This window comes from Panulirus ornatus, chromosome 1 (genome assembly GCF_036320965.1).
Source record: "Panulirus ornatus isolate Po-2019 chromosome 1, ASM3632096v1, whole genome shotgun sequence".
NCBI lineage: Eukaryota > Metazoa > Arthropoda > Malacostraca > Decapoda > Palinuridae > Panulirus > Panulirus ornatus.
This window is the reverse complement of record NC_092224.1, coordinates 42,060,009-42,086,895: the sequence shown is the minus strand read 5'-3', so window position 1 is coordinate 42,086,895 and position 26,887 is coordinate 42,060,009. Positions and strand designations below refer to the sequence as shown.

The 26,887-nt window shown below is 41.9% G+C and overlaps 1 protein-coding gene across 1 annotated transcript in view; it reads right to left on the bottom strand.

Moving 5' to 3' along the window:
* Clbn (Nuclear export mediator factor NEMF homolog Clbn) overlaps positions 1 to 26,887 on the bottom strand; it is a 908,728-nt gene that overhangs the window by 544,573 nt on the left and 337,268 nt on the right. The window contains exon 9 of the mRNA XM_071695085.1: positions 10,590 to 10,767. Within this exon, the coding sequence (XP_071551186.1) occupies positions 10,590 to 10,767 (178 nt within the window). The remainder of the gene's footprint in view (positions 1 to 10,589; positions 10,768 to 26,887) is intronic.

Genomic DNA, 26,887 nt, shown 5'->3' with positions numbered 1-26,887 from the left:
ACAGAGGTATAAGTTTGTTGAGTATTCCTGGTAAATTATATGGGAGGGTATTGATTGAGAGGGTGAAAGCATGTACAGAGCATCAGATTGGGGAAGAGAAGAGTGGTTTCAGAAGTGGTAGAGGATGTGTGGATCAGGTGTTTGCTTTGAAGAATGTTTGTGAGAAATACTTAGAAAAGTAAATGGATTTGTATGTAGCATTTATGGATCTGGAGAAGGCATATGGTAGAGTTGATAGAGATGCTCTGTGGAAGGTACTAAGAGTATATGGTGTGGGAGGCAAGTTGTTAGAAGCAGTGAAAAGTTTTTATCGAGGATGTAAGGCGTGTGTACGTGTAGGAAGAGAGGAAAGTGATTGGTTCTCAGTGAATGTAGGTTTGCGGCAGGGGTGTGTGATGTCTCCATGGTTGTTTAATTTGTTTATGGATGGGGTTGTTAGGGAGGTGAATGCAAGAGTCTTGGAAAGAGGGGCAAGTATGAAGTCTGTTGGGGATGAGAGAGCTTGGGAAGTGAGTCAGTTGTTGTTCGCTGATGATACAGCGCTGGTGGCTGATTCATGTGAGAAACTGCAGAAGCTGGTGACTGAGTTTGGTAAAGTGTGTGGAAGAAGAAAGTTAAGAGTAAATGTGAATAAGAGCAAGGTTATTAGGTACAGTAGGGTTGAGGGTCAAGTCAATTGGGAGGTGAGTTTGAATGGAGAAAAACTGGAGGAAGTGAAGTGTTTTAGATATCTGGGAGTGGATCTGTCAGCGGATGGAACCATGGAAGCGGAAGTGGATCATAGGGTGGGGGAGGGGGCGAAAATCTTGGGAGCCTTGAAAAATGTGTGGAAGTCGAGAACATTATCTCGGAAAGCAAAAATGGGTATGTTTGAAGGAATAGTAGTTCCAACAATGTTGTATGGTTGCGAGGCGTGGGCTGTGGATAGAGTTGTGCGCAGGAGGATGGATGTGCTGGAAATGAGATGTTTGAGGACAATGTGTGGTGTGAGGTGGTTTAATCGAGTAAGTAACGTAAGGGTAAGAGAGATGTGTGGAAATAAAAAGAGCGTGGTTGAGAGAGCAGAAGAGGGTGTTTTGAAATGGTTTGGGCACATGGAGAGGAATGAGTGAGGAAAGATTGACCAAGAGGATATATGTGTCGGAGGTGGAGGGAACGAGGAGAAGAGGGAGACCAAATTGGAGGTGGAAAGATGGAGTGAAAAGGATTTTGTGTGATCGGGGCCTGAACATGCAGGAGGGTGAAAGGAGGGCAAGGAATAGAGTGAATTGGAACGATGTGGTATACAGGGGTTGACGTGCTGTCAGTGGATTGAATCAAGGCATGTGAAGCGTCCGGGGTAAACCATGGAAAGCTGTGTAGGTATGTATATTTGCGTGTGTGGACGTGTGTATGTACATGTGTATGGGGGGGGTTGGGCCATTTCTTTCGTCTGTTTCCTTGCGCTACCTCGCAAACGCGGGAGACAGCGACAAAGTATAAAAAAAAAAAAAAAAAAAATTAAACTGAAATAATATCATTACATCTTTCCCCAAAACAAAACAAAATCAATGATACAAAGAAATAAAATAAAACCAAATAAACTGCACAACATTACTCATAGATATGCAAAGTACAAAGATTACTTTTACATCATACATTCATAGATCTAACCTTTTAGGGGGTTGTATTAGTCAACCCCTAGATATTCTAACCTCACTAGAATCATGCTTATTCCTCTTTGATTTACCTTCCCCATTTGTGTCCACTGCAATTGTAACTTCTTCCGGTTCAGCTTGTCTACTGTTGATTCCCGGTGTCACAGAACCTTCTCCATGACATACATCAGTTAGTTCATCATCAAAACAACTGGCATGTTTTAGAGAATTTTAGCTTTCTGCTGTCTTATGCAGTTGCTGTCTATTTCTCCTGTAAATCTGACCATCACTATTTGTAACCAAATATGATCTAGGAGCAACCACAATACCCTTTTTTAACTCTTTACTTGTGCTGTCATTGACTCTAACTACATTTCCCTCTTCCAGTTTAGGAAATAGCTAAAAATTTCTATCATAATAAAGTTTCAGCTGATCTTGTGAGTCCTGAGATAGGTGTCTGATAGTTAATGGGTCCTGCGTCTCTGGTTGTAACAAGGCTTCAGAAGTGGGGAGAGTGGCTCGTGTGTTCTCATACGAAACATTAACTGACTGGACTTGTCCCTACAACAGGAGTATTTCTATAATCCATCACATTTAGATAAGGTTCCTTGCCCTCATTGGCTGCCTTCTTCATCAGCTTCTTTATTGTCTGTACATTTTTTCTGCCAGGCCATTACTTTTTGGATAATATTCCACATAACTTACAAAATTCTTTACATTCTACAGCTGTGAACTGTGGGCCACTGTCACTGTAAATAGTCTGAGGTATTCCATGCCAAGCAAAATGATACAGTATTTCAGAATAGTACTGGAATAAGTATTTTCTAACAGATCAAACTCAAAATATTTACTGTAATCAACAAGCAACAGGTACCTCTTCCCTTTCATCTCAAATAAATCAGCTCCAAGTTTTTGCCAAGGGAATTAAGGGACTTCATGAAGCATCAATGGTTCCCTTGCTTGGAGGTTACTATAAGCATTACAGGTGTCATAAGCACTGATCATATCCTTAAGTTTAGCCCCATTCCAGGCCAGCACACAAGATCTCTCGCTATCCTTAGAAACTTTTCTATACCTTGATGAGGTTTATGAATGTGTTTGAGGACCTTACTTCTTAGTTCCTTAGGCACTATAATTCTGTTCATTTTATGCAGCATTCTGTCTACATAACTTATCTCTAAAATTTCAAAAGGCATAGATTTCTACTGGAGTGTCTCTCTTACAATCAGGCCATCCTTCTAATGTGAATTCTTTAAGAGTCTGCAATACTCTAAGAACCTTCAAGCTTATACCTGCAGTGTCTTGCTGCTCATGAATTACTAGATTAACTTGAACCTTTATATCATCATTTTGCACTTTATCAGTCCAGCTGACTCTACTCAGAGCATCAGCTATATGCATGTCCTACCCTTTCTTATAATGTGCCTCTAAGGAATACTTCTGGAGTCTAAGAAGCATTGTCTGTAACCTAGTAGGAACAGATGACAAAGACTTCTTAAAAATACTCTCTAAGGGTTTATGATCAGTCTCTACAACTACTTTACTTCCATACAGATAAGAATGAAATTTCTCAGCTCCAAAAACAAAGGCCAACATCTTTTCAGTTTGAGCACAATTTCTCTGAATCTTAGTTAGGGACGTGGCAGCATAGGCAACAGGGTGATCTCCCTGAAGAACACAAGCCCCACAGCATACCCTGAGGCATCAACAGTCAAGGTTTCAGGCTTAGATACATCATAATACCTCAAAACTGGTGCTTCACAGACCATTTACTTGTGCTTCAGAAAACATTTCTCCTTTGGTTCATCCCATCTAAATTCTGTGTTCTTCTCCAGTAACCTTCTCAGAGGTTCATCTATCTTAGACATATTGGGAACAAACTTTCCAAATTAGTTGACCATTCCTAGGAATCTAAGTAACTCTTGCTTATCCTTAAGAGTTGGAAAATTACTTATAGTATCTACCTTCTTAACCCTTTCACTGTTAATACATGGCCAATGTACTCTACCTGCTCAGTTTTAAGCTGAAGTTTGGCACGGTTCAACTTTAAATTTCTTTCCTGGCATCTCTAAACAACTTTCTCTGGTCTCTCATCATGTTGTGCTTCAGAACTGCCATAAACTAATATGTCATCTGTTATAATTTCCACTCCATCAAGATTATCTACCAAAACAAGTGTTAAGTACAAGAAGTGTGGAAGACTTCATCTAGTTTAATTTGCCACAATCCCTTGGTGGCATCTAATACAGAAAACACCTTAGCATCTGCTAACCTGGTTATTATTTTCTCAACTGTAGGTAGTGGATGGTGTTGCCTCTTCAAGACCTTATCTAAATCTCTTGGATTTACTTCCCTCATCCACAATAACCATACTGTTAACCCAATCTGTGGGATTACTTTCTCAGATGATTACACCTTTCTTTTCCATGTCCTGTAATTCACATTTTAATTTATCTTTTCAGAGCAACAGGCACTTTATGGGGTGGATGAGCCACTGGTCAAATCTTTGAATCATACTTTAGATGCAGTTCACCCTCTAGGCATCCCAATCCATCAAATACATCTTTACATTTCTGCAGTACCTTATCATTGGTTGCGTCTAAGCTGGTCTCTGACTTTGCTTGATTCATGAACTTGACTAACCCTAACAATTTACATGCATTCTTACTCAACAGTGGCACATAGTTTTCATCAACAGTGAAGAAAGTGAGCTGATATTTTCCAGAGTTATGACATATCATTTGACACTTATTAAGGGGTTTGATTATATTTCCAGTGAAAGCAACCAATAGTCTTTGTGCATTTCAACTCTGGTTTTCCTTTAAGCTTGTCATAGATTCTTTTAGGCAATACACTGACCTAAGCTCCTGTATCAATTTGGAAAGACACTGGTTGATCTTGAAGGAGAAGAGTAAACTGGTTTTCTTGATCTGGTCCTCTTAACTAGTTGGGGGTTACCTTGGACACTGCTTTTGCTGACTTCTTCAGGACGTATAAACCTCCCACTGGCTTCTCGTAGCACCCTTTGGAGTTGGATGACAATCTTCTTTTCCAGCCTGACAGACACTCTTGCCTTTTCCGGAACTGCCGAAGTTGTCACACTTACTCTTGAAATGTCTACTCCTGCCACACTTCATACACTGGTTGTTGCTAGCAGGGAAGTGTATCCTTCCAAAGACATGCTTGAAGCCAAAGAACTTACAGGTCAAAGCTTTGTGATTTGTTGCAAGGAATTGAGGACTGATACTCACTTTTCATTGACTTCACACTGTGGACATTCAAACTGCTTACAGCTGTACTAGATTCCTTCATCTGTTCTTCACTTGCCTCATGAGCTCTGCACAGTGGTACATCTTTATCAAGGGTTGTGTCACCTTTCCTCAACAGCCATCCACATAGCTTGTCATCACTGATGCCACATATAATTCTGTCTTTGATCATTTCATTCTTCAAGGCACCAAACTCACAGTTTATAGCCTTCTTTTCTAGATCAGTAACAAAACTATCAATAGTTTCATCAGCCTGTTGCACCCTACAATTAAAAATGTAACTTTCATAAGTGACATTCTTCTTTGACTCAAAATATTCTTGCAACTTCTCTGTAAGAGTCTTGTATGTCTTTTTATCAGCTTCCTCTCCAGGCAACTCTTCTATCACAGTTTAGCAGTAAGGCAATCTTCACCTCAACCTCTCATCTTTCTCAGAGCTCAGTAGATATATCTCAAATTCTTGGCAGAATCTTCTCCAGTTCTCTGCCGTATTACCTGATAATATTAGGGTTCAAGAAGTCAACCTTGGACACTCATCCTGAATGTTCTAGGCAACCACAACAATGGCACAGGGAGACTAACACCTTACAGCACCTCAGTTCTTGCCATCAACCTTCTTCCTTCTCACACAAATATCCCCTCATTATAGCCATAAGCATGTGAAGCGTTGGCACACCTGACACCATGTAATATGTGTCAAGGTGGCTTTAAGGTGAAGAAGGCAGAGGGACTGAGAGAAACAGTGTTTCATTAAGTGGCACCAAGCTATTGTTATTGTTCCAAAAATACAGAATAGTATCTTAATCCCATGCATCATGACAAGTCTTTTCAAAGAAATATGATAAAATTACCTGCTACAAAAACAACAAATAAATAATGTCATATAATGAAAATAAATTTCCATATAAACTGAAATAATCATCATTACATGTGAAAAAATCACAACATATATGACAGTTGTTCAATGTGTGCTTATACTTTATTATCTTATATTATCTTATTCTTTTATTTTTATTTTACTTTGTCGCTGTCTCCTGCGTTAGCAAGGTAGCGCAAGGAAACAGATGAAACAATGGCCCAACCCACCAACATACACATGTACATACATACACATCCACACACGCAAATATACATACCTATACACCTTAACGTATACATATATATACACACACAGACATATACATATATACACATGTACATAATTCATACTGTCTGCCTTTATTCATTCCCATCGCCACCTCGCCACACATGAAATAACAACCCCCTCCCCCCTCATGTGTGCGAGGTAGTGCTAGGAAAAGACAACAAAGGCCACATTCGTTCACACTCAGTCTCTAGCTGTCATGTAATAATGCACCGAAACCACAGCTCCCTTTCCACATCCAGGCCCCACACAACTTTCCATGGTTTACCCCAGATGCTTCACATGCCCTGGTTCAATCCATTGACAGCACGTCGACCCCGGTATACCACATCGTTCCAATTCACTCTACTCCTTGCCCTCCTTTCACCCTCCTGCATGTTCAGGCCCCGATCACACAAAATCTTTTTCACTCCATCTTTCCACCTCCAATTTGGTCTCCCACTTCTCCTCGTTCCCTCCACCTCCGACACATATATCCTCTTGGTCATTCTTTCCTCACTCATTCTCTCCATGTGACCAAACCATTTCAAAACACCCTCTTCTGGTCTCTCAACCGCACTCTTTTTATTACCTCACATCTCTCTTACCCTTACATTACTTACTCGATCAAACCACCTCACACCACATATTGTCCTCAAACATCTCATTTCCAGCACATCCACCCTCCTGTGCACAACTCTATCCATAGCCCACGCCTCACAACCATACAACATTGTTGGAACCACTATTCCTTCAAACATACCCATTTTTGCTTTCCGAGATAATGTTCTCGACCTCCACACATTCTTCAAAACTCCCAGAATTTTCGCCCCCTCCCCCACCCTATGGTTCACTTCCGCTTCCATGGTTCCATCTGCTGCCAAATCCACTCCCAGATATCTAAAACACTTCACTTCCTCCAGTTTTTCTCCATTCAAACTTACCCCCCAATTCACTTGACCCTCAACCCTATTGTACCTAATAACCTTGCTCTTATTCACATTTACTCGTAACTTTCTTCTTTCACACACTTTACCAAACTCAGTCACCAGCTTCTGCAGTTTCTCACATGAATCAGCCACCAGTGCTGTATCATCAGTGAACAACAACTGACTCACTTCCCAAGCTCTCTCATCCACAACAGACTGCATACTTGCCCCTCTTTCCAAAACTCTTGCATTCACCTCCCTAACAACCCCATCCATAAACAAATTAAACAACCATGGAGACATCACACACCCCTGCTGTAAACCTACATTCACTGAGAACCAATCACTTTCCTCTCTTCCTACACGTACACATGCCTTACATCCTCGATAAAAACTTTTCACTGCTTCTAACAACTTGCCTCCCACACCATATATTCTTAATACCTTCCACAGAGCATCTCTATCAACTCTATCATATGCCTTCTCCAGATCCATAAATGCTACATACATATCTATTTGCTTTTCTAAGAACTCACATACATTCTTCAAAGCAAACACCTGATCCACACATCCTCTACCACTTCTGAAACCACACTGCTCTTCCCCAATCTGATGCTTTGTACAAGCCTTCACCCTCTCAATCAATACCCTCTCATATAATTTACCAGGAATACTCAACAAACTTATACCTCTGTAATTTTAGCACTCACCTTTGTCCCCATTGCCTTTGTACAATGGCACTATGCAAGCATTCCACCAATCCTCAGGCACCTCACCATGAGTCATACATACATTGAATAACCTTACCAACCAGTCAACAATACAGTCACCCCCTTTTTTAATAAATTCCACTGCAATACCATCCAAACCCAATGCCTTGCTGGCTTTCATCTTCCGCAAAGCTTTTACTACCTCTTCTCTGTTTACCAAATCATTTTCCCTAACCCTCTCACTTTGCACACCACCTCGACCAAAACACCCTATATCTGCCACTCTATTATCAAACACATTCAACAAACCTTCAAAATACTCACTCCATCTCATTCTCACATCACCACTACTTGTTATCACCTCCCCATTAGCCCCCTTCACTGATGTTCCCATTTGTTCCCTTGTCTTACGCACTTTATTTACCTCCTTCCAAAACATCTTTTTATTATCACTAAAATTTAAAAAATACTCTCTCACCCCAACTCTCATTTGCCCTCTTTTTCACCTCTTGCACCTTTCTCTTGACCTCCTGCCTCTTTCTTTTATATATCTCCCACTCATTTGCATTATTTCCCTGCAAAAATCGTCCAAATGCCTCTCTCTTCTCTTTCACTAATAATCTTACTTCTTCATCCCACCACTCACTACCCTTTCTAGTCTGCTCACCTCCCACGCATCTTATGCCACAAGCATCTTTTGCGCAAGCCATCACTGCTTCCCTAAACACATCCCATTCCTCCCCCACTCCCCTTACCTCCTTTGTTCTCACCTTTTTCCATTCTGAACTCAGTCTCTCCTGGTACTTCCTCACACAAGTCTCCTTCCTAGGCTCACTTACTCTCACCACTCTCTTCACCCCAACAATCGCTCTTCTTTTCTGAAAACCTCTACAAATCTTCACCTTCGCCTCCACAAGATAATGATCAGACATCCCTCCAGTTGCACCTCTCAGCACATTAACATCCAAAAGTCTCTCTTTTGCGCGCCTATCAATCAACACCTAATCCAATAACGCTCTCTGGCCATCTCTCCTACTTACATACGTATACTTATGTATATCTCTCTTTTTAAACCAGGTATTCCCAATCACCAGTCCTTTTTCAGCACATAAATCTACAAGCTCTTCAGCATTTCCATTTACAACACTGAACACCCCATGTATACCAATTATTCCCACAACTGCCACATTACTCACCTTTGCATTTAAATCACCCATCACTATAACCCGGTCTCATGCATCAAAATTACTAACATACTCATTCAGCTGCTCCCAAAACACTTGCCTCTCATGATCTTTTTTCTCATGCCCAGGTGCATATGCACCAATAATCACCCATCTCTCTCCATCAACTTTCAGTTTTACCCATATCAATCTAGAATTTACTTTCTTACACTCTATCACATACTCCCACCACTCCTGTTTCAGGAGTAGTGCTACTCCTTCCCTTGCTCTTGTCCTCTCACTAACCCCTGACTTTACTCCCAAGACATTCCCAAGCCACTCTTCCCCTTTACCCTTGAGCTTCATTTCACTCAGAGCCAAAACATCTAGGTTCTTTTCCTCAAACATACTACCTACCTCTCATTTTTTCTCATCTTTGTTACATCCACACACATTTAGACACCCTCATCTGAGCCTTCGAGGAGGATGAGCACTCCCTGCGTGACTCCTTCTTCTGTTTCCCCTTTTAGAAAGTTAAAATACAAGGAGGGGAGGGTTTGCAGCCCCCTGCTCCCGTCCCCTTTAGTCGCCTTCTACAATACGTGAGGAATGCATGGGAAGTATTCTTTCTCCCCTATCCCCATACAAGCCAAAATAAAAAGTATTCTTTTTATATTTTACAAAGTTCCCTTCAGAAATATCTTTTTAACTCATATACTAATAATGTGGGAAATAATTGTAATAGAGATGCATAGTCATAGCTAAGAATTACACCCACATGCTTACCTTCTGCTTGGCAAAAAAAATAATACATTATTTTATATTGATTTTTACACAGTTCCCTTATCTAACTTGTGAACCAAAAAGTATCATTATACAAAAGAAAATAGTGAAGATATCAAGGGACAAAGATCTGATGTCTAACCTAGTCATCAAGCTGCCAGCACAGGAAGCCTGTGAATGTAGGTATATCATCCTCCATGCCCAAAAGTGTTAATTGCCTCTTTTACCATGAATCTTCAAAATTTTGTCTTCCTAAGCCAAAATTATAGACCATCAATTTGTCTAACATTAGACTAACTAGAGTCACAGAATACTTACTCCATGATTTATTTGCTTCAGGAACTTTATTTTCTCCTGAATAAATAGTAAAGTATTTCTTCCCCATAACTGCACAAAATGATTTTCCAAAACTTTTCTCTGAAGAACACATCTCTGAATTGAATTGAACAGTACTTTAACACTCTCTCTTTGACTCTCTTACTACCACAATCATCAGCATCTAAAAGAAATTCTGAACTGCTAGTGAGGAGTCACTGTTGCATAATCAAAGAGCAGTGTAAACAAAAAGTACCTCTAGCCATTAACTAGATTTGCAAAAAAGGCCAGGCCACTTCATTTATGCCTAAAGTGGTAGGTATAGAAAAAAAAAAAAAAGCAAACTACAATAATGGGCAAATTCACATATGATGTAAAACAGGTAAGAGCCAATTTTTTCCATATGATGGGAAGCTTTGTTAATCAAATCTCTGCAAAATGATAACCTGCTGAATATCCATATAAGATCATGGTGCTCAAGGAACTTGTTTACAATGTTCATGCATATGATGCATCAAAATTACCTTCATGCAACAATCACCCTCCACACGATGATCATGCTAGTGCTCAATCACATTTACATTAGACATTCAATGAAGTCATTTCCAAAAATGACAGAAAAACTTGTTATGTATGAAGGAAAAACAGGTATTGACATACCTTAGTAAAAGGGTGATGACGTTGCTCTCCAGCTTGAGCTGTCTGATGGCCAGGGCTACTGGGTCACCTCTGGCTTGAGCCTCTGCCAATAGCTCTTGAATCTGTCGCCAGTCAATTTGGTTGGCTACAGCACTTCGAACCACCAGAATTGCAGCTTCTACTAAATCCTTGTTTAGTTCTGCAGATACAATTAAAAATCATGTCTAAGAAACCATGCACATAATAATAATAATAATAATAATAATAATAATAATAATAATAGAGATGCTCTGTGGAAGGTATTAAGAATATATGGTGTGGGAGGCAAGTTGTTAGAAGCAGTGAAAAGTTTTTATCGAGGATGTAAGGCATGTGTACGTGTAGGAAGAGAGGAAAGTGATTGGTTCTCAGTGAATGTAGGTTTGCGGCAGGAGTGTGTGATGTCTCCATGGTTGTTTAATTTGTTTATGGATGGGGTTGTTAGGGAGGTGAATGCAAGAGTTTTGGAAATAGGGGCAAGTATGAAGTCTGTTGTGGATGAGAGAGCTTGGGAAGTGAGTCAGTTGTTGTTTGCTGATGATACAGCGCTGGTGGCTGATTCATGTCAGAAACTGCAGAAGCTGGTGACTGAGTTTGGTAAAGTGTGTGATAGAAGAAAGTTAAGAGTAAATGTGAATAAGAGCAAGGTTATTAGGTACAGTAGGGTTGAGGGTCAAGTCAACTGGGAGGTAAGTTTGAATGGAGAAAAACTGGAGGAAGTAAAGTGTTTTAGATATCTGGGAGTGGATCTGGCAGCAGATGGAACCATGGAAGCGGAAGTGAATCATAGGGTGGGGGAGGGGGCAAAAATCCTGGGAGCCTTGAAGAATGTGTGGAAGTCGAGAACATTATCTCGGAAAGCAAAAATGGGTATGTTTGAAGGAATAGTGGTTCCAACAATGTTGTATGGTTGCGAGGCGTGGGCTATGGATAGAGTTGTGCGCAGGAGGGTGGATGTGCTGGAAATGAGATGTTTGAGGACAATGTGTGGTGTGAGGTGGTTTGATCGAGTAAGCAATGTAAGAGTAAGAGAGATGTGAGGAAATAAAAAGAGCGTGGTTGAGAGAGCAGAAGAGGGTGTTTTGAAATGGTTTGGGCACATGAAGAGAATGAGTGAGGAAAGATTGACCAAGAGGATATATGTGTCGGAGGTGGAGGGAATGAGGAGAAGTGGGAGACCAAATTGGAGGTGGAAAGATGGAGTGAAAAAGATTTTGTTTGATCGGGGCCTGAACATGCAGGAGGGTGAAAGGAGGGCAAGGAATAGAGTGAATTGGATCAATGTGGTATACCGGGGTTGACATGCTGTCAGTGGATTAAATCAGGGCATGTGAAGCGTCTGGGGTAAACCATGGAAAGTTGTGTGTGGCCTGGATGTGGAAAGGGAGCTGTGGTTTCGGGCATTATTGCGTGGCAGCTAGAGACTGAGTGTGAATGAATGGGGCCTTTGTTGTCTTTTCCTAGTGCTACCTCGCACACATGAGGGGGGAGGGGGATGGTATTCCATGTGTGGCGAGGTGGCGATGGGAGTGAATGGGGGCAGACAGTGTGTATTGTGTGCATGAGTATATATGTATGTGTCTGTGTATGTATATATATATGTACATTGAGATGTATAGGTATGTATATTTGCGTGTGTGGACGTGTGTGTGTGTATACATTGTGTATGGGGGTGGGTTGGGCCATTTCTTTCGTCTGTTTCCTTGCGCTACCTCGCAAACGTGGGAGACAGCGACAAAGCAAAATAAATATATAAAATAAATAATAATAATAATAATAATAATAATAATAACTGGTTCTTGGTGAATGTTGGTTTGCGGCAGGGGTGTGTCATGTCTCCATGGTTGTTCAATTTATCTATGGATGGAGTTGTTAGGGAGGTGAATGCAAGAGTTTTGGAAAGGGGCAAGTATGCAGTCTGTTGTGGATGAGAGAGCTTGGGAAGTGAGTCAGTTGTTGTTCGCTGATGATACAGCGCTGGTGGCTGATTCGAGTGAGAAACTGCAGAAGCTGGTGACTGAGTTTGGGAAAGTGTTTGAAAAAAAAAGTTGAGAGTAAATGTGAATAAGAGCAAAGTTATTAGGTACAGTAGGGTTGAGAGACAAGTCAAATGGAAGGTAGGTTTGAATGGAGAAAAACTGGAGGAAGTGGTGTTTTAGATATCTGGGAGTGGATTTGGCAGCGGATGGAACCATGGAAGCAGAAGTGAGTCATAGGGTTGGAGGAGGGGGCAAAAGTTCTGGGAGCGTTGAAAAATGTGTGGAAGTCGAGAACGTTATCTTGGATAGCAAAAATGGGTATGTTTGAAGGAATAGTGGTTCCAACAATGTTATATGGTTCCAAGGCGTGGGCTATAAATAGAGTTGTGCGCAGGAGGGTGGATGTCCTGGAAATGAGATGTTTGAGGACAATATGTGGTGTGAGGTGGTTTGATTGAGTAAGTAATGAAAGGGTAAGAGAGATGTGTGGTAATAAAAAGAGTGTGTTTGAGAGAGCAGAAGAGGGTGTTTTGAAATGGTTTGGTCACATGAGTGAGTAAAGATTGGCAAAGAAGATATATGTGTCAGAGGTGGAGGGAACGAGGAGAAGCGGGAGACCAAATTGGAGGTGGAAAGGTGGAGTGGAAAAGATTTGAGTGATCGGGGGCCTGAACATGCAGGAAGGTGAAAGGCGTACAAGGAAAAGAGTGAACTGGAATGATGTGGTATACCAGGGTCAATGTGCTGCCAATGGATTGAACCAGGGCATGTGAAGTGTCTGGGGTAAACCATGGAAAGTTTTGTGGGGCCTAGATGTGGAAAGGGACCTGTGGTTTCGGTGCATTATATATGACCGCTAGAGACTGAGTGTGAACGAATGTGGCCTTTGTTGTCTTTTCCTAGCGCTACCTCGCGCACATGCGAGGGTGGGGGATTTTCATTTCAAGTGTGGCGGGGTGGTGATGGGAATGAATAAGGGCAGACAGTATGAATAATGTACACGTGTATGTATGTATATGTCTGTGTGTGTATATATATGTATACGTTGAGATGTATAAGTATGTATATGTGTGTGAGTGTGTGGACGTGTATGTATACATATGTGTATGTGGGTGGGTTGGGCCATTCTTTCATCTGTTTCCTTGTGCTACCTCACTAACGCGAGAGACAGCGACAAAGTATGATAAGAAAAATAAAATAAATAAAAAATAATAGTTTCTGCAGAGTCCAGTGATGTAATAGACTCTCAGAAGTGCTTATGAAATAATGAAGATGAAATGATAGTGGTAAATGCTAATCAAATTACACATTTAGTAGAAATAACCCCTTAGATTAGTGCTGTTTCAAAGAGTCTCTTTTGTAGTATTTTTCTATCAAATTTACAGTGTGTGTGGCAACATTGCTATTACTTTTATACATATAAACATACACAGGCTAAAGTATGTGTGAAAGAAATGTATTTGTGTACATATGTTCACATACAGTGGTTAAATTGATGAGAACTGCTATTGACGTTTGTGTAAATAAATTATACATTTCCTTTTTCCATAGCCAGAGGTTGAATCATTATGTGACATTCATTTTTTTTTTTTTTCATTCATTTCAAGCTAGAAGTTTCAGTTTTCTAAATTGTTTCTTACATTTTTCATATGTATATATATGTATGTGTGTGTGTGTGTGTGTATATGTGCGTGTGTGTGTGTGTATGTGTATATGTATATATATATGTATATTATCCCTGGGGATAGGGGTGAAAGAATACTTCCCACGTATTCCTCGCGTGTCATAGAAAGCGACTAGAGGGGACGGGAGCGGGGGGCCAGAAATCCTCCCCTCCTTGTATTAACTTTCTAAAATGGGAAACAGAAGAAGGAGTCACGCAGGGAGTGCTCATCCTCCTCGAAGGCTCAGAGTGGGGTGCCTAAATGTGTGTGGATGTAACCAAGATGTGAAAAAAGGAGAGATAGGTAGTATGTTTGAGGAAAGGAACCTGGATGTTTTGGCTCTGAGTGAAACGAAGCTCAAGGGTAAAGGGGAAGAGTGGTTTGGGAATGTCTGGGGAGTAAAGTCAGGGGTTAGTGAAAGGACAAGAGCAAGTGAAGGAGTAGCAATACTCCTGAAACAGGAGTTGTGGGAGTATGTGATAGAATGTAAGAAAGTAAATTCTCGATTAATATGGGTAAAACTGAAAGTTGATGGAGAGAGGTGGGTGATTATTGGTGCATATGCACCTGGGCATGAGAAGAAAGATCATGAGAGGCAAGTGTTTTGGGAGCAGCTGAATGAGTGTGTTAGTGGTTTTGATGCACGAGACCGGGTTATAGTGATGGGTGATTTGAATGCAAAGGTGAGTAATGTGGCAGTTGAGGGAATAATTGGTATACATGGGGTGTTCAGTGTTGTAAATGGAAATGGTGAAGAGCTTGTAGATTTATGTGCTGAAAAAGGACTGATGATTGGGAATACCTGGTTTAAAAAGCGAGATATACATAAGTATACTTATGTAAGTAGGAGAGATGGCCAGAGAGCGTTATTGGATTACGTATTAATTGACAGGCGTGCGAAAGAGAGACTTTTGGATGTTAATGTGCTGAGAGGTGCAACTGGAGGGATGTCTGATCATTATCTTGTGGAGGCTAAGGTGAAGATTTGTATGGGTTTTCAGAAAAGAAGAGTGAATGTTGGGGTGAAGAGGGTGGTGAGAGTAAGTGAGCTTGGGAAGGAGACCTGTGTGAGGAAGTACCAGGAGAGACTGAGTACAGAATGGAAAAAGGTGAGAACAATGGAAGTAAGGGGAGTGGGGGAGGAATGGGATGTATTTAGGGAATCAGTGATGGGTTGTGCAAAAGATGCTTGTGGCATGAGAAGAGTGGGAGGTGGGTTGATTAGAAAGGGTAGTGAGTGGTGGGATGAAGAAGTAAGAGTATTGGTGAAAGAGAAGAGAGAGGCATTTGGACGATTTTTGCAGGGGAAAAATGCAATTGAGTGGGAGATGTATAAAAGAAAGAGACAGGAGGTCAAGAGAAAGGTGCAAGAGGTGAAAAAAAGGGCAAATGAGTGTTGGGGTGAGAGAGTATCATTAAATTTTAGGGAGAATAAAAAGATGTTCTGGAAGGAGGTAAATAAAGTGCGTAAGACAAGGGAGCAAATGGGAACTTCAGTGAAGGGCGCAAATGGGGAGGTGATAACAAGTAGTGGTGATGTGAGAAGGAGATGGAGTGAGTATTTTGAAGGTTTGTTGAATGTGTTTGATGATAGAGTGGCAGATATAGGGTGTTTTGGTCGAGGTGGTGTGCAAAGTGAGAGGGTTAGGGAAAATGATTTGGTAAACAGAGAAGAGGTAGTGAAAGCTTTGCGGAAGATGAAAGCCGGCAAGGCAGCAGGTTTGGATGGTATTGCAGTGGAATTTATTAAAAAAAGGGGGTGACTGTATTGTTGACTGGTTGGTAAGGTTATTTAATGTATGTATGACTCATGGTGAGGTGCCTGAGGATTGGCGGAATGCGTGCATAGTGCCATTGTACAAAGGCAAAGGGGATAAGAGTGAGTGCTCAAATTACAGAGGTATAAGTTTGTTGAGTATTCCTGGTAAATTATATGGGAGGGTATTGATTGAGAGGGTGAAGGCATGTACAGAGCATCAGATTGGGGAAGAGCAGTGTGGTTTCAGAAGTGGTAGAGGATGTGTGGATCAGGTGTTTGCTTTGAAGAATGTATGTGAGAAATACTTAGAAAAGCAAATGGATTTGTATGTAGCATTTATGGATCTGGAGAAGGCATATGATAGAGTTGATAGAGATGCTCTGTGGAAGGTATTAAGAATATATGGTGTGGGAGGCAAGTTGTTAGAAGCAGTGAAAAGTTTTTATCGAGGATGTAAGGCATGTGTACATGTAGGAAGAGAGGAAAGTGATTGGTTCTCAGTGAATGTAGGTTTGCGGCAGGGGTGTGTGATGTCTCCATGGTTGTTTAATTTGTTTATGGATGGGGTTGTTAGGGAGGTAAATGCAAGAGTTTTGGAAAGAGGGGCAAGTATGAAGTCTGTTGGGGAGGAGAGAGCTTGGGAAGTGAGTCAGTTGTTGTTCGCTGATGATACAGCACTGGTGGCTGATTCATGTGAGAAACTGCAGAAGGTGGTGACTGAGTTTGGTAAAGTGTGTGGAAGAAGAAAGTTAAGAGTAAGTGTGAATAAGAGCAAGGTTATTAGGTACAGTAGGGTTGAGGGTCAAGTCAATTGGGAGGTGAGTTTGAATGGAGAAAAACTGGAGGAAGTGAAGTGTTTTAGATATCTGGGAGTGGATCTGGCAGCGGATGGAACCATGGAAGCGGAAGTGGATCATAGGGTGGGGGAGGGGGCGAAAATTCTGGGGGCCTTGAAGAATGTGTGGAAGTCGAGAACATTATCTCGGAAAGCAAAAATGGGTATGTTTGAAGGAATAGTGGTTCCAACAATGTTGTATGGTTGCGAGGCGTGGGCTATGGATAGAGTTGTGCGCAGGAGGATGGATGTGCTGGAAATGAGATGTTTGAGGACAATGTGTGGTGTGAGGTGGTTTGATCGAGTGAGTAATGTAAGGGTAAGAGAGATGTGTGGAAATAAAAAGAGCGTGGTTGAGAGAGCAGAAGAGGGTGTTTTGAAGTGGTTTGGGCACATGGAGAGAATGAGTGAGGAAAGACTGACCAAGAGGATATATGTGTCGGAGGTGGAGGGAACGAGGAGAAGAGGGAGACCAAATTGGAGGTGGAAAGATGGAGTGAAAAAGATTTTGTGTGATCAGGGCCTGAACATGCAAGAGGGTGAAAGGAGGGCAAGGAATAGAGTGAATTGGATCAAATGTTGTATACCGGGGTTGACATGCTGTCAGTGGATTAAATCAGCGGCATGTGAAGCGTCTGGGGTAAACCATGGAAAGTTGTGTGTGGCCTGGATGTGGAAAGGGAGTGTGGTTTCGGGCATTATTGCGTGGCAGCTAGAGACTGAGTGTGAATGAATGGGCCTTTGTTGTCTTTTCCTAGTGCTACCTCGCACAAATGGAGGGGGGATGGGGAATGGATATTCCATGTGTCGGCAGATTGGTGGCGATGGGACGTGAATGGGGCAGACAGATAGTGTGTTTTGTGTGCATGAGTATATATGTATGTGTCTGTGTATGTATATATATATGTACATTGAGATGGTATAGGTATGTATATTTGCGTGTGTGGACGTGTGTGTGTGTGTATACATTGTGTATGGGGGTGGGTTGGGCCATTTCTTTCGTCTGTTTCCTTGCGCTACCTCGCAAACGTGGGAGACAGCGACAAAGCAAAATAAATATATTAAAAATAATAATAATAATAATAATAATAATAATAATAACTGGTTCTTGGTGAATGTTGGTTTGCGGCAGGGGTGTGTGATGTCTCCATGGTTGTTTAATTTATTTATGGATGGGGTTGTTAGGGAGGTGAATGCAAGAGTTTTGGAAAGGGGCAAGTATGCAGTCTGTTGTGGATGAGAGAGCTTGGGAAGTGAGTCAGTTGTTGTTCGCTGATGATACAGCACTGGTGGCTGATTCATGTGAGAAACTGCAGAAGCTGGTGACTGAGTTTGGTAAAGTGTGTGATAGAAGAAAGTTAAGAGTAAATGTGAATAAGAGCAAGGTTATTAGGTACAGTAGGGTTGAGGGTCAAGTCAACTGGGAGGTAAGTTTGAATGGAGAAAAACTGGAGGAAGTAAAGTGTTTTAGATATCTGGGAGTGGATCTGGCAGCAGATGGAACCATGGAAGCGGAAGTGAATCATAGGGTGGGGGAGGGGGCAAAAATCCTGGGAGCCTTGAAGAATGTGTGGAAGTCGAGAACATTATCTCGGAAAGCAAAAATGGGTATGTTTGAAGGAATAGTGGTTCCAACAATGTTGTATGGTTGCGAGGCGTGGGCTATGGATAGAGTTGTGCGCAGGAGGGTGGATGTGCTGGAAATGAGATGTTTGAGGACAATGTGTGGTGTGAGGTGGTTTGATCGAGTAAGCAATGTAAGAGTAAGAGAGATGTGAGGAAATAAAAAGAGCGTGGTTGAGAGAGCAGAAGAGGGTGTTTTGAAATGGTTTGGGCACATGAAGAGAATGAGTGAGGAAAGATTGACCAAGAGGATATATGTGTCGGAGGTGGAGGGAATGAGGAGAAGTGGGAGACCAAATTGGAGGTGGAAAGATGGAGTGAAAAAGATTTTGTTTGATCGGGGCCTGAACATGCAGGAGGGTGAAAGGAGGGCAAGGAATAGAGTGAATTGGATCAATGTGGTATACCGGGGTTGACATGCTGTCAGTGGATTAAATCAGGGCATGTGAAGCGTCTGGGGTAAACCATGGAAAGTTGTGTGTGGCCTGGATGTGGAAAGGGAGCTGTGGTTTCGGGCATTATTGCGTGGCAGCTAGAGACTGAGTGTGAATGAATGGGGCCTTTGTTGTCTTTTCCTAGTGCTACCTCGCACACATGAGGGGGGAGGGGGATGGTATTCCATGTGTGGCGAGGTGGCGATGGGAGTGAATGGGGGCAGACAGTGTGTATTGTGTGCATGAGTATATATGTATGTGTCTGTGTATGTATATATATATGTACATTGAGATGTATAGGTATGTATATTTGCGTGTGTGGACGTGTGTGTGTGTATACATTGTGTATGGGGGTGGGTTGGGCCATTTCTTTCGTCTGTTTCCTTGCGCTACCTCGCAAACGTGGGAGACAGCGACAAAGCAAAATAAATATATAAAATAAATAATAATAATAATAATAATAATAATAATAACTGGTTCTTGGTGAATGTTGGTTTGCGGCAGGGGTGTGTCATGTCTCCATGGTTGTTCAATTTATCTATGGATGGAGTTGTTAGGGAGGTGAATGCAAGAGTTTTGGAAAGGGGCAAGTATGCAGTCTGTTGTGGATGAGAGAGCTTGGGAAGTGAGTCAGTTGTTGTTCGCTGATGATACAGCGCTGGTGGCTGATTCGAGTGAGAAACTGCAGAAGCTGGTGACTGAGTTTGGGAAAGTGTTTGAAAAAAAAAGTTGAGAGTAAATGTGAATAAGAGCAAAGTTATTAGGTACAGTAGGGTTGAGAGACAAGTCAAATGGAAGGTAGGTTTGAATGGAGAAAAACTGGAGGAAGTGGTGTTTTAGATATCTGGGAGTGGATTTGGCAGCGGATGGAACCATGGAAGCAGAAGTGAGTCATAGGGTTGGAGGAGGGGGCAAAAGTTCTGGGAGCGTTGAAAAATGTGTGGAAGTCGAGAACGTTATCTTGGATAGCAAAAATGGGTATGTTTGAAGGAATAGTGGTTCCAACAATGTTATATGGTTCCAAGGCGTGGGCTATAAATAGAGTTGTGCGCAGGAGGGTGGATGTCCTGGAAATGAGATGTTTGAGGACAATATGTGGTGTGAGGTGGTTTGATTGAGTAAGTAATGAAAGGGTAAGAGAGATGTGTGGTAATAAAAAGAGTGTGTTTGAGAGAGCAGAAGAGGGTGTTTTGAAATGGTTTGGTCACATGAGTGAGTAAAGATTGGCAAAGAAGATATATGTGTCAGAGGTGGAGGGAACGAGGAGAAGCGGGAGACCAAATTGGAGGTGGAAAGGTGGAGTGGAAAAGATTTGAGTGATCGGGGCCTGAACATGCAGGAAGGTGAAAGGCGTACAAGGAAAAGAGTGAACTGGAATGATGTGGTATACCAGGGTCAATGTGCTGCCAATGGATTGAACCAGGGCATGTGAAGTGTCTGGGGTAAACCATGGAAAGTTTTGTGGGGCCTAGATGTGGAAAGGGACCTGTGGTTTCGGTGCATTATATATGACCGCTAGAGACTGAGTGTGAACGAATGTGGCCTTTGTTGTCTTTTCCTAGCGCTACCTCGCGCACATGCGAGGGTGGGGGATTTTCATTTCAAGTGTGGCGGGGTGGTGATGGGAATGAATAAGGGCAGACAGTATGAATAATGTACACGTGTATGTATGTATATGTCTGTGTGTGTATATATATGTATACGTTGAGATGTATAAGTATGTATATGTGTGTGAGTGTGTGGACGTGTATGTATACATATGTGTATGTGGGTGGGTTGGGCCATTCTTTCATCTGTTTCCTTGTGCTACCTCACTAACGCGAGAGACAGCGACAAAGTATGATAAGAAAAATAAAATAAATAAAAAATAATAGTTTCTGCAGAGTCCAGTGATGTAATAGACTCTCAGAAGTGCTTATGAAATAATGAAGATGAAATGATAGTGGTAAATGCTAATCAAATTACACATTTAGTAGAAATAACCCCTTAGATTAGTGCTGTTTCAAAGAGTCTCTTTTGTAGTATTTTTCTATCAAATTTACAGTGTGTGTGGCAACATTGCTATTACTTTTATACATATAAACATACACAGGCTAAAGTATGTGTGAAAGAAATGTATTTGTGTACATATGTTCACATACAGTGGTTAAATTGATGAGAACTGCTATTGACGTTTGTGTAAATAAATTATACATTTCCTTTTTCCATAGCCAGAGGTTGAATCATTATGTGACATTCATTTTTTTTTTTTTTCATTCATTTCAAGCTAGAAGTTTCAGTTTTCTAAATTGTTTCTTACATTTTTCATATGTATATATATGTATGTGTGTGTGTGTGTGTGTATATGTGCGTGTGTGTGTGTGTATGTGTATATGTATATATATATGTATATTATCCCTGGGGATAGGGGTGAAAGAATACTTCCCACGTATTCCTCGCGTGTCATAGAAAGCGACTAGAGGGGACGGGAGCGGGGGGCCAGAAATCCTCCCCTCCTTGTATTAACTTTCTAAAATGGGAAACAGAAGAAGGAGTCACGCAGGGAGTGCTCATCCTCCTCGAAGGCTCAGAGTGGGGTGCCTAAATGTGTGTGGATGTAACCAAGATGTGAAAAAAGGAGAGATAGGTAGTATGTTTGAGGAAAGGAACCTGGATGTTTTGGCTCTGAGTGAAACGAAGCTCAAGGGTAAAGGGGAAGAGTGGTTTGGGAATGTCTGGGGAGTAAAGTCAGGGGTTAGTGAAAGGACAAGAGCAAGTGAAGGAGTAGCAATACTCCTGAAACAGGAGTTGTGGGAGTATGTGATAGAATGTAAGAAAGTAAATTCTCGATTAATATGGGTAAAACTGAAAGTTGATGGAGAGAGGTGGGTGATTATTGGTGCATATGCACCTGGGCATGAGAAGAAAGATCATGAGAGGCAAGTGTTTTGGGAGCAGCTGAATGAGTGTGTTAGTGGTTTTGATGCACGAGACCGGGTTATAGTGATGGGTGATTTGAATGCAAAGGTGAGTAATGTGGCAGTTGAGGGAATAATTGGTATACATGGGGTGTTCAGTGTTGTAAATGGAAATGGTGAAGAGCTTGTAGATTTATGTGCTGAAAAAGGACTGATGATTGGGAATACCTGGTTTAAAAAGCGAGATATACATAAGTATACTTATGTAAGTAGGAGAGATGGCCAGAGAGCGTTATTGGATTACGTATTAATTGACAGGCGTGCGAAAGAGAGACTTTTGGATGTTAATGTGCTGAGAGGTGCAACTGGAGGGATGTCTGATCATTATCTTGTGGAGGCTAAGGTGAAGATTTGTATGGGTTTTCAGAAAAGAAGAGTGAATGTTGGGGTGAAGAGGGTGGTGAGAGTAAGTGAGCTTGGGAAGGAGACCTGTGTGAGGAAGTACCAGGAGAGACTGAGTACAGAATGGAAAAAGGTGAGAACAATGGAAGTAAGGGGAGTGGGGGAGGAATGGGATGTATTTAGGGAATCAGTGATGGGTTGTGCAAAAGATGCTTGTGGCATGAGAAGAGTGGGAGGTGGGTTGATTAGAAAGGGTAGTGAGTGGTGGGATGAAGAAGTAAGAGTATTGGTGAAAGAGAAGAGAGAGGCATTTGGACGATTTTTGCAGGGGAAAAAATGCAATTGAGTGGGAGATGTATAAAAGAAAGAGACAGGAGGTCAAGAGAAAGGTGCAAGAGGTGAAAAAAAGGGCAAATGAGTGTTGGGGTGAGAGAGTATCATTAAATTTTAGGGAGAATAAAAAGATGTTCTGGAAGGAGGTAAATAAAGTGCGTAAGACAAGGGAGCAAATGGGAACTTCAGTGAAGGGCGCAAATGGGGAGGTGATAACAAGTAGTGGTGATGTGAGAAGGAGATGGAGTGAGTATTTTGAAGGTTTGTTGAATGTGTTTGATGATAGAGTGGCAGATATAGGGTGTTTTGGTCGAGGTGGTGTGCAAAGTGAGAGGGTTAGGGAAAATGATTTGGTAAACAGAGAAGAGGTAGTGAAAGCTTTGCGGAAGATGAAAGCCGGCAAGGCAGCAGGTTTGGATGGTATTGCAGTGGAATTTATTAAAAAAAGGGGGTGACTGTATTGTTGACTGGTTGGTAAGGTTATTTAATGTATGTATGACTCATGGTGAGGTGCCTGAGGATTGGCGGAATGCGTGCATAGTGCCATTGTACAAAGGCAAAGGGGATAAGAGTGAGTGCTCAAATTACAGAGGTATAAGTTTGTTGAGTATTCCTGGTAAATTATATGGGAGGGTATTGATTGAGAGGGTGAAGGCATGTACAGAGCATCAGATTGGGGAAGAGCAGTGTGGTTTCAGAAGTGGTAGAGGATGTGTGGATCAGGTGTTTGCTTTGAAGAATGTATGTGAGAAATACTTAGAAAAGCAAATGGATTTGTATGTAGCATTTATGGATCTGGAGAAGGCATATGATAGAGTTGATAGAGATGCTCTGTGGAAGGTATTAAGAATATATGGTGTGGGAGGCAAGTTGTTAGAAGCAGTGAAAAGTTTTTATCGAGGATGTAAGGCATGTGTACATGTAGGAAGAGAGGAAAGTGATTGGTTCTCAGTGAATGTAGGTTTGCGGCAGGGGTGTGTGATGTCTCCATGGTTGTTTAATTTGTTTATGGATGGGGTTGTTAGGGAGGTAAATGCAAGAGTTTTGGAAAGAGGGGCAAGTATGAAGTCTGTTGGGGAGGAGAGAGCTTGGGAAGTGAGTCAGTTGTTGTTCGCTGATGATACAGCACTGGTGGCTGATTCATGTGAGAAACTGCAGAAGCTGGTGACTGAGTTTGGTAAAGTGTGTGGAAGAAGAAAGTTAAGAGTAAGTGTGAATAAGAGCAAGGTTATTAGGTACAGTAGGGTTGAGGGTCAAGTCAATTGGGAGGTGAGTTTGAATGGAGAAAAACTGGAGGAAGTGAAGTGTTTTAGATATCTGGGAGTGGATCTGGCAGCGGATGGAACCATGGAAGCGGAAGTGGATCATAGGGTGGGGGAGGGGGCGAAAATTCTGGGGGCCTTGAAGAATGTGTGGAAGTCGAGAACATTATCTCGGAAAGCAAAAATGGGTATGTTTGAAGGAATAGTGGTTCCAACAATGTTGTATGGTTGCGAGGCGTGGGCTATGGATAGAGTTGTGCGCAGGAGGATGGATGTGCTGGAAATGAGATGTTTGAGGACAATGTGTGGTGTGAGGTGGTTTGATCGAGTGAGTAATGTAAGGGTAAGAGAGATGTGTGGAAATAAAAAGAGCGTGGTTGAGAGAGCAGAAGAGGGTGTTTTGAAGTGGTTTGGGCACATGGAGAGAATGAGTGAGGAAAGACTGACCAAGAGGATATATGTGTCGGAGGTGGAGGGAACGAGGAGAAGAGGGAGACCAAATTGGAGGTGGAAAGATGGAGTGAAAAAGATTTTGTGTGATCAGGGCCTGAACATGCAAGAGGGTGAAAGGAGGGCAAGGAATAGAGTGAATTGGAGCGATGTGGTATACCGGGGTTGATGTGCTATCAGTGGATTGAATCAAGGCATGTGAAGCGTCTGGGGTAAACCATGGAAAGCTGTGTAGGTATGTATATTTGCGTGTGTGGACGTATGTATATACATGTGTATGGGGGGGTTGGGCCATTTCTTTCGTCTGTTTCCTTGCGCTACCTCGCAAACGCGGGAGACAGCGACAAAGTATAATAGAATATATAAAAAATAATAATTCACAAGTATATGTATGTAAGTAGGAGAGATGGCCAGAAAGTGCTAATGGATTACGTGTTAATTGATAGGCATGCGAAAGAGAGACTTTTGGATGTTAATGTGCTGAGAGGTGCAGCTGCAGGGATGTCTGATCATCATCTTGTTGAGGCGAAGGTGAAGATTTGTAGAGGTTTTCAGAAGAGGGAATGTTGGGGTGAAGAGAGTGGTAAGAGCAAGTGAGCTTGGGAAGGAGACTTGTGTGAGGAAGTACCAGGAGAGACTGAGTACAGAATGGAAAAAGGTGAGAACAAAGGACGCAAGTAGAGTGAGGAAGGAATGGGATGTATTTAGGGAGGCAGTGACACCTTGCGCTAAAGATGCTTGTGGCATGAGAAGCATGGGAGGTGGGCAGATCAGAAAGGGTAATGAGTGGTAGGATGAAGAAGTAAGATTATTAGTGAAAGAAAAGAGAGAGGCATTTGGACGATTTTTGCAGGGAAATAAAGCAAATAACTGGGAGATGTACAAAAGAAAGAGGCAGGAGGTCAAGAGAAAGGTGCAAGAGGTGAAAAAGAGGGCAAATGAGAGTTGGGGTGAGAGAGTATCATTAAATTTTAGTGAGAATAAAAAGATGTTTTGGAAGGAGGTATATAAAGTGCATAAGACAAAGGAACAAATGGGAACATCAGTGAAGGGGGTAATGGGGAGGTCATAACAAGTAGTAGTGATGTGAGAAGGATATGAAGTGAGTACTTTGAAGGTTTGTTGAATGTGTTTGATGATAGAGTGGTGGATATAGGGTGTTTTGGTCGAGGTGGTGTGCAAAGTGGGAGGGTTGGGGAGAATGATTTGGTAAACAGAGAAGAGGTAGTTAAAGCTTTGCGGAAGATGAAAGCCACCATGGCAGTGGGTTAGGATGGTATTGCAGTGGAATTACTTAAAAAAGGGGTGACTGTATTGTTCACTGGTTGGTAAGGTTATTTAATGTATGTATGACTCATGGTGAGGTGCCTGAGGATTGGTGGAATGCTTGCATAGTGCCACTGTACAAAGGCAAAGGGGTTAAAGGTGAGTGCTCAAATTACAGAGGTATAAGTTTATTAAGTATTCCTGGGAAATTAGATGGGAGGGTATTGATTGAGAGGGTGAAGGCATGCACAGAGCATCAGACAGGGGAAGAGTAGTGTGGTTTCAGAAGTGGTAAAGGATGTGTGGATCAGGTGTTTGCTTTGAAGAATGTATGTGAGAAATACTTAGAAAAGCAAATGGATTTGTATGTAGCATTTATGGATCTGGAGAAGGCATATGATAGAGTTGATGAGATACTCTGTGGAAGGTATTAAGAATATATGGTGTGGGAAGCAAGTTGTTAGAAGCAGTGAAAAGTTCTTATTGAGGATGTAAGGCATGTGGACGGGTAGGAAGAGAGGAAAATGACTGGTTCTCAGTGAATGTTAGTTTGCGTCAGGGGTGCATAAGGTCTCCATGGTTGTTTAATTTATTTATGGATGGGGTTGTTAAGGAGGTGAATGCAAGAGTTTTGGAAAGAGGGGCAAGTATGCAGTCTGTTGTGGATGAGAGAGCTTGGGAAGCGAGTCAGTTGTTGTTCGCTGATGATACAGCACTGGTGGCTGATTCGTGTGAGAAACAGCAGAAGCTGGTGACTGAGTTTGGTAAAGTGTGTGAAAGAAGAAAGCTGAGAGTAAATGTAAATAAGAGCAAGGTTATGAGGTACAATAGGGTTGAGGGGCAAGTCAACTGGGAGGTAAGTTTGAACGGTGAAAAACTGGAGGAAGTGAAGGGTTTTAGATATCTTGGAGTGGATTTGGCAGCGGATGGAACCATGGAAGCGGAAGTGAATCATAGGGTGGGGGAGGGGGCAAAAGTTCTGAGAGCATTGAAGAATGTGTGAAAGTCGAGAACATTATCTCGGAAAGCAAAAATGGGTATGTTTGAAGGAATAGTGGTCCAACAATGTTATATGGTTGTACGGTGTGGGCTATAGATAGAGTTGTGCAGAGGAGGGTGGATGTGCTGGAAATGAGATATTTGAGGATAATATGTGGTGTGAGGTGGTTTGATCGAGTAAGTAATAATAGGGTAAGAGAGATTTTTTTTTTTTTTTTTTTTTTGCTTTGTCGCTGTCTCCCGCGTTTGCGAGGTAGCTCAAGGAAACAGACGAAAGAAATGGCCCAACCCACCCCAATACACATGTATATACATACGTCCACACACGCAAATATACATACCTACACAGCTTTCCATGGTTTACCCCAGACGCTTCT